Genomic DNA, 12,801 nt, shown 5'->3' with positions numbered 1-12,801 from the left:
TAATAGTGTCTACACAGGCAAACCACTATTTCAAAATACATTTGAAATAGTGGAGCCCTTATTTTGAATTTGGTAAACCTCATTGTACGAGGAGTAACACCAAATTCGAAATAGCTATTTCGAATTAAGTGCTGTGTAGACACTTAATTCGAAATAGGGAGCCTCCAGCCCTTCCCAGTGAGCCCTGGTGGCCACTCTGGGCACAACCAGGAAAACATACTCTCCTCTCCCCTGGCCCCGGAGACATTAAAGGGGTAGACGCTGGCCACAGTACCTGTGCCAGCTCCAAGCCTGCCAACCCAGAGCCAGCAGTGGCCACCGGGGCCCCTGACCCAGTGGCCCCAAAACATGTGCCAGCAAGCCACTGGCAGCCTGCCCTCCACCATTCCCCAGGAGCAGTCTGCCAGCTCGCAGGAGCCTGACAGGGTCTGAAGAAGGCGGGTGCCTTCCTGGTCCAGGGTAGAAATCATGGACCTTATTCAGGTTTGGGGGGGGATGTCCCCAACGTCCATAATCTCCGCACTAGACAGAGGAATGCGGCCATCTATGGCAGTATAGCTGCCAGCCTGGCCACCAAAGGCCACATGCGAATCCAGGAGCAGGTTAGCATGAAAGTTAGGTTGGTCCGGCGAGACCCCCAACCCTGATTCCTGAGCTTCCCCTCCCCCTTCTTCCCCTTGCTTCCCCCTTCCAGCTCCCTCCTCCCAGGTTTCCCCCTCCCCTCTTCCACCCTCTCTCTTCCCCTCTCCCTCCTCCTTTTCCCAGTCTCCCCAGAGGCTCTCTCCCCTCCCCCACCAGTTTTGTTCAATAAACCCAGTTTCTACTTTTGAACATACGTGTCTTTTATTTGACATTAGGAAGGGGGGTTGGGGTGTGTAAGTGGAAAGACGAGGGAGGAATGGGGCACGAGCCCCCGGTGGGGAGGACCAGGGAGGCTCTGAGTGGTGGACGCTGTCCTGCAGGGCCTCCTGGATCCTGACAGCCCCCCAAAGGACCCCCCGGATGGCAGCCTGCAGCAAGTAGTGCAGCCGGACTGATAGCAACGACTCCACAAGACGCACTGGCATGCCCAGGGGCAGCTTTGGCTCCATGTGGCAGAGTGCTGTGGTATCCTGAGTGTGGGCACTCAAGGCACTCTGAGACAGGACTGCTTTTCTGTCCCTCATGGGGTAGACAAGCAAGCGGGGAACCCTGAGAACTATCTGTCTGGGGTGGAGGTGTAGGGTCTGTTTAAGCACGGAGCTCAGTTAGCCTCAAGCAGCAGCCCCACACACTCAAATCCTAACCTGATGCTCTGCTGGCACTGGTTCCGGCCAGCCTTAACTTCGGTTCAGGGTCCACTTAGTGTGGGCACACTATTCTGAAATAGCAAAACGCTATTTCAAAATAGTTTTTGTGTATAGATGCGTTATTTCGAATTAGTTTATTTTGAAATAGTGCTGTAGTGTAGACATACCCGAACAGATTTATTTGTGCTTATGCTCTCATGGGCTGGAGCTCACTTCCTCAGATGCATGAAGCTTATTCCCAAATAAATGTGTTAGTTTTTAAGGTGCCACAGGATTCCTCTGGTTTTTTTTACAATGTACAGGTTGGACCTGAGCAGTCCTGAACCCAGGGAGTTTGCCAGACTGGGGGAGGTTAAGGTTCCCCTCCTGGCTGCCAGTCTCACTCTGGGGTGCTAGTTGCAGTCACTGGGCTCCACAAGCCCCGCTACCACCAGCCCCAGCCCTGCCATACTAGCCCCACTGCTTCCAGCCCCAGCCAGGGCTACACTCCTAGCTGAGCCAGCCCTGCCACCACCAGCCCCATTCAGGGCTGCGCTTCCCACGCCACCAGCCTTGGCACAGGAAGCTTCACTCCTGACTCTGGCTGTCCTCTGCTCCCAGTTGGGCTCTCTGGTCCAGCATTATCCATGGGCCTACTGGACCATGATGTAGCCAGACCAGAGAGTGCTGGATTTCTGAGGTTCAACTTGTCTATGGCAGCCAGTTAGATAAGTAAACAGCATAATAAAACAGAGCTACACGTAGTTACACAATAGGGCTATGTCTACACTGGTGGGTTCTTGCGCCAGAAATCTGCAAATGAGGCTGAGTGGAATATCGCTGAGCCTCATTTGCATATCTAATGAGCCACCATTTTTGCAGAAGAGGCTCTTGCACCAGAAGGAGCTGTCTACACTGCCCCTTCTTGCACAAGAAAAACCCTCTTGCGCAATGCCGCTACACTGATTATTTTCAGGAATAACGGCATTACGCAAGAGGGTTTTTCTTGCGCAAGAAGGGACAGTGTAGACAGCTCCTTCTGGCGCAAGACCCTCTTCCGCAAAATGGCGGCTCATTAGATATGCAAATGAGGCTCAGCAATATTCCACACAGCCTCATTTGCATATTTCTGGCGCAAGAACCCGCCAGTGTAGACATAGCCTACATGTATTTAAGGAGTTTGTGTTTAAGAACCTTGGATCTTATTAATTCACTTTCTATCTAATCTAGGTGTTTATATCTCCCTATGCTCAATATCTGTGTTCCTAGATATGTAAAATGTGAATAATGAAAACCAAAATCAGAGGAGGTTTTCAGACTTGTGATAATTAAAACTATCACCTATGTTTTTTAATTTTACACTGCTACTTCAAACTCTGGATGATTGTTTCCATTTTCACATATCTAGTGCTCTCTTTGTGAATAATAATCATGTCTCTGTGTATAGGAGTGTAATATAAATAATAGAATTAAGACAGAAAAAATAGGTGCTGAAGCAGCTAGTTTCCATATTTTGTACAAATGTTTTTCAAAGATTGTGTCTTGCCAACCCCCCAGAAAAATGTTGGGCAGAGAAATTGACTTGCTAGAACTCTGTCCTGCTGGCACTTTTACATCAGGGTTAAGCTCATTTGTAAACTCCCCACAGGTCCTCTGATGAGCAACTCCTAATACTAAGATCTGATATGTTTTGAGATGTCTGCACTACCTAAAAAGAGATTTTGCCAAACAAGGAAGAAGGGAATTTATTAATGGAAAAAATCAAAATCCATTTGTTGGGGTTACACTAAAATCAAGAGATTTGGGGATTAAAAGTTATAAATCAAGCTATGAGTTTTGACAGTCATATTTTCCTGGTATGTTTAATGTCTATAGTGGTAATAGGTGCAGACCGTAGTGTCTTCAGGATCCACCCTTCTGTGCAATATAACTTTTTTCACATGGAATAATGTTTACCTGACAAAGTTTGTATGACGTTTTCTAATTGAGTACCTAAATCCATTTTGTCAAAGGTAACAAGCACCCATAACTCCAAGTGAGTGGGCTATATGTAGAAGTCAAATGTGTTGCACTGTTCAATGGTTTACCCTTATCCACTGGAGACAAAGGAGATCAAAAGAGCATGGTGTCATGAAGCACTTCAGATTTAAGAAAAAGATCTTCTCTGATCACCTTCTTCACATCAACTTGCTCCACTAATAAAATTATTGGGTCTTTCCTCTTCCATGTTGTAGATTTTCCCCATCACGCTAGTGGGCTGTAGTTGTGTTCCACACCATCTCTGATGCTGGCAGTCTGCCTGTGACCGCATTATAGAGTAATGCTTTAGTAAACAAATATTTTGAAGCAGCATTAAAATTTAAATACACTTGGTTTAATCAGAATTTGAAGTATATTACTGACTACCAATCATAATTTTCCACTTTTCTCCAGCACTGTGAAGCTATTATGTGTTCTCTGCAGTCCTTATTTTACATACTGATAATGATAGCTAAGCCATTCTGAGAGCATGTGATGACAATCCTTCACAAAATGCACTAAGGTTTACCATAATGCTCTTAGAAGAGTCCTACTAAGTTTATTAATATGGTCGAGAATCAAAAGGACATCAGCCCCAGTTATATGTCATTGGAGTTAAAAGAACTGGATGGTTTTGTAACTTATCTTTTGGGTCTAAAAGTTCACATATAATATGAAATCAATGTAAATGATACATTTTTTTCTTTTTAAAAAATATTGTTAAAGCAAAAGTTCATTAAACAAAAATCTATACTGTAACTAACTTACTATAAGTATATATTCTATAACTAAATATTAAGTAAGCTGCTTATTGTAGCTAGTATCATCACAATCTATGCAAGCTCCATGCTTGTGATCTATGATGTCACCAAATCCCTGCAATAGAATTACAAGTTTGTTAAACATAATAGATATACTTAATGATTCTGCACCGCATTGCACTACAGAGTGAATATGCCCTATTCCAGATTTATGGTATTGGGGCTGTTAATCATTCTTGAATAATAAAAATTTAAGTATCAAAACAGTGACAGCTGGAACAATTCTATAACAGATATCAGTGATGGCTTCTTTGGATGGGCCAGGTTCTCCACTGGTGTAAATAGGTGTGATTATGATGCATCTATTTATACCAGCTTGAGGGGCTGGCCCAACTTTTCTGGTTTTAATCTGTACAAACCATGGAACTTAATGTGTGGGAGTGGTGGTGTAGCCATGCTGGTCCCAGAAGTTGATCTAGTAAAAAAAAAATTACCTCACCCACTTTGTCTATGTAACAAAACTTTATTATCGTCCTCTGGTAGTTACGAGTGTATGTTACTCATTTCAGGTACGAGCTGCTCCTCCTCCCCCTACACATCATCATCGCAGAGCAACAGAGAAGATAGAGGATGTGGAAATAACTCTGGTATAATGATGGGACTGGCAAAATCGTAGTGCTACAATCAAGGCCAAATGTGGTGTTTGGTCAATCTCGTTTTTAGGCACCTTTGCATGATAAAGACTTTTCATAGACAAGAAATGGGGAGGATTATAGGTGACAGTGGATTCCTTCCCACAGTCATGAATATTTTGTGCCTTTTTTGTTTTTATATACATCATCCTTCCTCCCTTAGCACAAACCAAGATGGGCCAAATGGTAAGCAGAGGAATGCATTGGAGCAGATTTCTCTTTTGGCTAAAGATGATCAGTTTTTATATGGAGGTTTAGGAGAGAGCCTCATTCATGCAACTTAGTCATAGCATACTTATACCATGTGCATTAGTACAGTATATTACTGTTGCTGTAGGAATGTGTTAAAAATTTTAAATTCAACTAGCATTATGTGTCTGATTAAATAGTAATCAGATTTTATGGAATAAAAAAGGGAACAAAAGAATAGGTTTAAGAAGAGGCTGGCTCCTCTTTCATCCCCTCATAGAAGAAAAAGAAAAGGCAAATAATCTTATAGATAAGGAAAAGTGCTGAAGATCATATGGCGTTAATTGTTTTAATGCACAGCTCTTCAATAATTAAAAATCAGAACAAAATATTCTTGGTATTAATATTTATGCAGTTCATTTAGTAATAGAGTATCTAATAAGGAGGTGCTGAATTAGTAGCAACATCTTGTTCTATAGCATAAACCAACCTGTAGAAAAGTGACATTTTGTCTAGATCTGGAAACTGAGCTTCATTTTTTTTCTTAGCACATTTCTTTTAATAGTTGGGTCACTTTTTTTATCCCAGTTATTGTTGTTCTTTATTATCCAGCATTATCGATATATCTTTGCCATCAAAACATCTGGTTAGAGTTAGAAGTGCCATTCAGAAAACTTACATGCATTATTTAGTGTCTGCTTTGGGTAGTCCCATTGAATTTCTCCATGCAAAGCCCATTCACTAGCCAAGACTAGAGAACCTGGAAATCCGTAGTTCACTCCAGTCCTTCAGAATCCATCTTTGGGGTTGAAAGCACTAGAGAAGATTAAGCTCTCAAATTATTTTTATGCAAGATACAGGGAGTACATGGACTTTAAGGCTAATTTTCCACCTAATTTCTCTATGAAAGGGACTGTTGATATTTTAGAAAAATTGAGGTATTCTGTGTTATAACATCAATGAAAATGGGTAAGGAGAGGAGGGGAATCCTTCATCCCAAGGAAAAAGATTTTCTCTCTAAATATGATCATTAAACTGTTCTGAAAATAGCAAAACCCAACAGATCAAATCTTCAGTGAAAAACCATTGACAAAACATTTAGAGCTATTATATGGGTTATATTGAATACATTTCTGTGTGTTCGTATTTTTCCTAAGCCAGTGAATTAAAAGTCTGCAGTTAGTTAACTAAAAAGGGCGCTTTTTTTTTTGAGACTGCATTTACGAAATCATTGTACAACATTTTATCATAAATTTTGCACATATTTCTAAATTGCAACCCAAGCTGGGTGTCTGGAACATTAGTATTTGCCAATCTTTTCTCCCAGGGGGATGTTAACTAAGAGTGGAGCTGTTTGGATAAAAATGTCATAAAATCTATGACTGTCCTTTGAAGATTCTTTTCCATGTTTTTCATTCTTTTGCATCACTCATCCTGTTGATCTGTTTGAGGTCTTTTTATGTTTATCAAACTTATTCTTAAGTTTTAAAAAAAAGTTTTTGTTTTTTTTTTAATTTAACTGTTGGCAAAAATTTGAAAAGTTTCAAGATGAAGAAGAAAAGCAAGTATTGCCATAATGTTATGTTCAGTTTTCTTGGCCAGTTTTTCTGTGTCCTTCATACCCAGACTTTCAAAATTCAGAAAGTGTTATTTTAAATATCTTTAGTTGTATTTTAAAATATTTTCTGTAAGAGCTGCTAATTTTATTTAAAAAAATAAGAAAAGTTGTAAAAATATGCCTCCTTTTTAACTATGACTTCTTCATACAGGGCATGTATCGACCTATCACCATGTACAGTGTCAATATACTGGAAGCAGAGGTGCAAATGCTTTCTTTCTATTGGCTGTAAAAAGTTTGTATTTATTATGTATAAAATGTTGAATAATAAAAAAGTGAAATTAAACCCAGGAGAGTTTCTTGGTACACAACACTATTGCAAAATGGCAAACTCATCCAGAAGATTTACTCCAGATTTTCACCTGTAACTGAGAGCAAATTTTCGCTGATATGTTGGGAAATTTCTTCTAATGCAAGGGATTATTTTGTTTCTTGATTTATTTTGAATCAGTCACTCTAGCCAAGACATTTAAGTCCTGATTCAGCAAAGCACTTACATATGTGCTTAAATCCATCTCTGTTCAGCGGAGCACACAAGCTTAAAGTTAATGAATTCATAGGATCTCCCAAATGTGCTTAAGTGCTTTGCTGAATAGGGATGGATTTAGGCACATGTGTAATTTTAAGTGCATTGATGAATCAAGTACTTAAAGCACAGCCACACTTATGGACAGACTTGGCCCAAAACAGTTAAAAATCCTCCCTTCCTTTCCTATTCTAACTTGCTAAGTACTGATGGCTCGGTAATTTACCCCTGCCCCCGTTGATAGCATTGCTAATGCCTAAAGCAGCATCAAGAATGCTGTTCCTTCCAGCCCTGGGCATTAGTGATATCAGCTGTTACGGGTGAAATATTGGACCTGGCTCTTTGGAAGTAACACGTCTTTCAGTTCACCTGTTAGCCAACAAATTCAGGAACTGTTCCCATCAAGGTATTGAGCATTTGCTAGCATTAGGCAGTTATTCCTAGAACTGTGCTGACATCACTGCTCCTTTAGATAAATAAGCAGGAGCACAATTCTTTGCTCAGCGCTCATTCCATGAGACACATAGTGGGAGCAGCAATTTCCCAAGTGTTCAAATCTGCTAGGAAGAGTTATATTTGCTTTCCAGCTTCTGAGAGAGCACTCATGTACCCAAAGTGGCAAGTAGTAAAAAAACAAATGCATTTGTCCTGTGAGAATTACGCGGTTCACATGTTTGTGTGAATGGTATGAATTCCTTTCTTTTAGAGTATTGTTCTCATATTTAGGATTTCTCTCTGCTGTAAGAATAGTGATGCTGGGTCAGACCAATGGTCTTTCTAGCTCAATAGCCACTGCCAGGTGCTTTAGAGGGAATGGACAGAACAGGTAATCAAGAGATCTGTCCCCGCTGTCAAACAGAGGCATGGGAACACTGTGAACATGGATACACTTGATGTTTTCTGATGGCACTAAGAAGCTTTGCTAAGTACAGCACTTTGCATTATACACTAAATTATACACAGAAAACAACATTTGGGTTTGATTCCTGACTTTTTAAAACTCTTTCATAGAATCCTGGGGCTGGAAGAGACCTCAGGAGGTCATCAAGTCCAACCCCCTGCTCAAATCAGGACCAATCCCAGCTAAATCAACCCAGCCAGGGCTTTGTCAAGCTGAAACTTAAAAATCTCTAGGGATGGAGATTGCTTTGACAGAGACTGTAGTCATTGCTGTGCTTGGACAGCAACTACGGCCATGGAGTGCCGACCCGATTGGTGTCTCAGCTCTGCGGCAACGTAGATGTTTATATACTGAAGATCTGATCTTTCTCCACACAGCTAACACTCGCATCCAGGCCCTCTTCATCTCATGTGTCAGCTATTACAGCCTCCCCCTCCTCAGGGCTTGATCACTTTGCAGCCATTTGAAAGGCTGCTCCAGAGATAATTTCATTGGCTCATTTTAGGCACCACATCATCCTCCCTGTCTGTCTCTCCATCGGTGCCCCCTTTCCCACTGTATCAGACACAAACTGCTTAGTCTTTAAAGTGCTACATAGTCCTGTATTTTGTTTCAGCTACACCAGACTAACACGGCTACATTTCTATAACTGCTCACTGGCATTGTAAGACCATTTTGCATGTCTTACGTGTTGTCAATTGCTGATTCCACACCACCTGTGATGCCTGCCTCAGTCACCCCTTTGGTTACCTTTTTGAACAAGCACTTTCTTTCTTTGCCTTGTGCAGCCTCTTCCTGTTTGGAAGGAGCTCTCCCCAAACACCTGCAAAGCCACATCATTGTTCTTCCTCAAAGCTCCCCTGTCATGATGCATACAAAAAACTTAACAGTAGTTTGGCAGCATACGTGCTGTGACCATTGCCTGTCATGCTGATATTGTGCTGTGGCATTTCGACCTTGCACTCCACCCCACCCATCTATGTGTAGCCCACTTATATCTCATATTACTTAAGTACAAGCTCTTTGTGTTCTGTGTTTGCACAGCACCTAGCACAATAGGTCCCTGACCCATGACCAGGAACTATAGGAATAAGCATAATATAAAAAACAAATTGAACTGTAACTGCTAAATAAAATTTCCCTTCCATAGTCGTCATTTCCCCTTGTTCTGTCCAATGTAAGCACATTTCTCAAGCTTTGTGAATAGGATTGTTTGCTTACTGAATTTGTGGTCCTGCATTTAATTGAAACAATAATTTATATTCAGACACATCTCTTTGCCCCTAAGTGCTTTACACCACAGAGTGAATTGCAAACTCTGAACTGAAGGTGGGAAACAGCAGCTGTTTCAGGCCACACAGCTGTTATTTAGAGCAAACAGCAGTGAGTGGAAAGAGAACAAACTAGGTTAAATCAGGAAGAACTGTGAAATATACGGCTGGGGAAATGTCAGTAAGTAGAACATGGAATTTAGTAAAGACACGGGGAAATCTGGCTTCATTGAAGTCAATGGCAAAAACTCCCATTGATTCAGGATGGCTAGGATTCCACCCAATGAATCAGAGAGGTCTAAACTTACCAAAAGCACCATGAGATTATTACTAACCATAAGTGACCTGTGTGTTGCTGTAAACAAACAATGTTGTAACTCGCTGAGTTGAATTGTGCTGGGGTTTAATCTTGGTTTTCATAACGTGCAAATACTGTTTAACAAAACTGACCGATGAGTCTGTTCTCTCCTCCCTCAGGATTTAGATCTCTGGCTGGTGTAGGGAGCTACATGTGAGTAACCTGCCTCGGAAACTGGATACTCTGCAAGGATGCACTCAGCGTTTCCTTCTTGCTCTTCCATCTGGTGTTTGGGGGGTTACCCCGCAGCAGCAGCAGGAGGAAGGCTGGCCTGCAGATCTTGTTGGGTGTGCTGGAAACTAGGGCTATCCAATGGAGGCCCTTATTGAGCACCAAGGGAGAATCGGTGTAAGATGCTGACATTCAGTCTTACGCTGAGTTGCCAACAAGCTTGGGAGAAAAAGATGCCGTGGGAAATGTCAGCCCTCTCACTTCATCCATTCCCCTCCTGCAGGTCTGGCTTCCTGCAGAAAGACTACTGCAGGGACAGAGGGAGTATGCTCTTGCCTCCCTCCTACAACCTAACTAGCTGTTCCCTCCCTGCTTCCATTCCCCTAGCAAGCCCCCTGCCTTTCTGCTCCCCTGCATTGAAATGAAAGGGGCAGAAAAGTATTTTGGCCTTAGTTTGGGAAGATCAAGGAAGTTGCAGAAAGATTGATTGCAGTTGGGGAATAAAAACCCTGAATTCCGAGCCACAACAAATGAGTCACTAAAGCAAATTCAGCTAGAAAAATGTTGACGTGCTTAGTATTGCAAGTAGCTTCATACTCCAAGCATTTCCCAGGGGGACTGAGTATCACAAATCTGATTGAAGGTTCACAGTCGTGAGTGAGCCTCTGCATTGCAGAAGTGAAGGTCATTTTTACCAGATGATAAAAGCACTGCAGTGATTCCAGCTCTGAACTGGGTAAGGGAAGTAAAATCTGTTGTTTTCAATTACCAGAGCTGGATTGAAATAGACAACTGACATCTCTCTCTCTTCACTGTACTACAGGGCCACGAAATGGGTGAGTACACTAGCCCACCACTGAAATGCTCCTACTTCTGGGGTGGAACACACACATGCGGCAATACACCACAGCTGCACGACAACAGCAGTTTGGGACAGAGAAGACAGCTGCCTACAGTTACTGCTGCAGGGGCTTGTGGGGAACAGACTGTCATCAAACATGTTGCAATTTGGCTGACATCCCAGGAGCCAACTCATACAAATACTCTGGATGTTAATGATCCGGATCACTGCAAGCCTTGGTTTTGTCTACATGTTGCCACCTCTAGCAGCACAGCACCCCCTACCATCCTCAATCACGGAGTACAGAGCTTTTCTTAGGACTACTTTGTTGGATCTGGGATCCTGGCTTTTCCTTGGAGGTTTTCATCTAAGTGCTACCCTTTGACCCTGCTTTGTTTGAGAGAGGTGAGCTGATCCGTGATGGATTTAGATTCTTATCCCATTCCCTACTCCTTCCTCAGAGCTTACGTCTTTAAAGAAGGGGGCGCTCGATCAGCCCAGAAACCTTCCTGAAGTGAAACTGCTCTGTGCTTTCCCCAGCGATGCCCCCGATTTACAAGGGTGCTGCAGCAGAGCGCCAGCTGTTCGACAGCTCTTAAATAACCCCCTGCAAGGGGCAGGGGAGGAAGTCGTCTCCTTCCTAATCGTTTGGCTAGAGCTATGTGGACTCCCTGCAGGCCCCGAGGCCTGACGTGGAGAATCAGGGCTTCAAAATGCATGCTCTTCAGGGCAGGCACTGTGCCCCTTAATTGGCTGTGAAATGTCATGTACACACTTGGCATCATACAAATTAATCTATTCCACATGCCAGTGAACTGCTCAAGGGTTTGCTAATAGACTATGGAACTTTCTCCTTCTAAGTCAGTGGTGGGCTGCCTGAGTGCAGCCCGAGGGCCATACGTGATCCTTTGGGGTTCTATATATGGCCCACAAGATATTTTGTTTACTGTGGCCCTCATGCACGGTTGCCAGCCTCCACTGCTTTCTGTCCATGTACGTTTTTTTCCTTTTTCTATATTACTAAAGTGACACACACAAGCGAGGGCACGTGACGTGAGGTGCATTCTGGTTGCACACAGCATTGACAGTGAGAGCCGTGCGCTCCCTCTGCGCCCAAACAAAGCGCTGCTACAGTTCAATCGGTGCACGCTGCAAATTCTAGGTACGCAAGCGCATTGAGCAAAACTGCCCTGTCTGGGAGTCTGTCTTGGTAATGACAATCTTGCGGCCCACTGAGATGATGGGCCACTCATGTATCCATTAGCTAGTCTATGCTGCCCATCGCTGTTCTGAGTTCCAGTCTGGCCCAAGTCATTAGTCGTTCCAATCTGACTGCATTGGTAGTCTGTAAAATTTATCCATAGACCCGTTTCTCCCTTCCCATTTCAGGATTGTTCCCTACAAATACATTTCCCAATGTTTTAGCCAGTCTTCAATGTGTCCGGCAACAGGGCTTCCGCCACTTCGTTTAGCAAACGATTCCACAGTCTAACAGATTTCACAGAGAAGAGATGAAGGGTACACAGGAGAGAGAACAGGGCTGCTATTCTCTGTCCAGTTTCTTAGAGACCAAGTGTCCAGTCCCACAAACCATGGTTTGCTTGGCCCACTTACTTGACAGCCCTAGCAGAGAGGCCAAGCATTGGACAGGCCTCACAAAAGGCTTTTGATTCTTTGATCGTGTCTCCTCACCATGCTAAATGGGAGTATCTAAACCGGCATTTCCTCCGGAGAGGTTGCGTAGTATTTGGTGGTGCAACAAAGAATAAGAGAAGTGGTAAGTCGGAAGCAGATAAACAAGTTCCTCTCCTCCCCCCCCACTTTCAATCTGAAGAAAACCAAGTGGTGCAGAATGCAGACATTCTAGATGAGAATAGAACTGGTTTGGCTGGACTGGGAACCAGCAGTTGGAGCGTGCCTGGTGGATGAGAGCCGGGGGGTATTCCATGCAGGAGCACTGAAAAGCCATAGGGGAGGGATAGCTCAGTGGTTTGAGCATTGGCCTGCTAAACCCAGGGTTGTGAGTTCAATCCTTGCAGAGACCATTTGGGGCAAAAATTTGTCAGGGATGGTACTTGGACCTGCTGTGAAGGCAGGGGACTGGACTCAATGACCTTTCAAGGTCCCTTCCAGTTCTAGGAGATAGGCAATCTCTGTTAATTTAATGAGGACAACTTCTGGCATGA

General features: G+C 43.2%; 1 protein-coding gene across 5 annotated transcripts in view; it reads left to right on the top strand.

Annotated features, from left to right (window-relative positions):
* FCHSD2 (FCH and double SH3 domains 2) overlaps positions 1 to 7,706 on the top strand; it is a 268,315-nt gene extending 260,609 nt beyond the window's left edge. For 4 of the 5 annotated variants that reach the window (XM_075919548.1, XM_075919550.1, XM_006130860.4 and 1 more), the window contains one exon: positions 4,618 to 7,706. In XM_075919548.1, the coding sequence (XP_075775663.1) occupies positions 4,618 to 4,701 (84 nt within the window). In that variant the 3' untranslated portion in view covers positions 4,702 to 7,706. The remainder of the gene's footprint in view (positions 1 to 4,617) is intronic. The other variant, XM_075919549.1, reaches the window with a different exon arrangement.
* The last annotated feature ends 5,095 nt before the right edge of the window (positions 7,707 to 12,801 follow it).

Source organism: Pelodiscus sinensis, chromosome 1, assembly GCF_049634645.1.
Source record: "Pelodiscus sinensis isolate JC-2024 chromosome 1, ASM4963464v1, whole genome shotgun sequence".
Taxonomy (NCBI): domain Eukaryota; kingdom Metazoa; phylum Chordata; order Testudines; family Trionychidae; genus Pelodiscus; species Pelodiscus sinensis.
The sequence above is the reverse complement of the archived record's forward strand: the minus strand, read 5'-3'. Positions and strand labels throughout refer to the sequence as shown.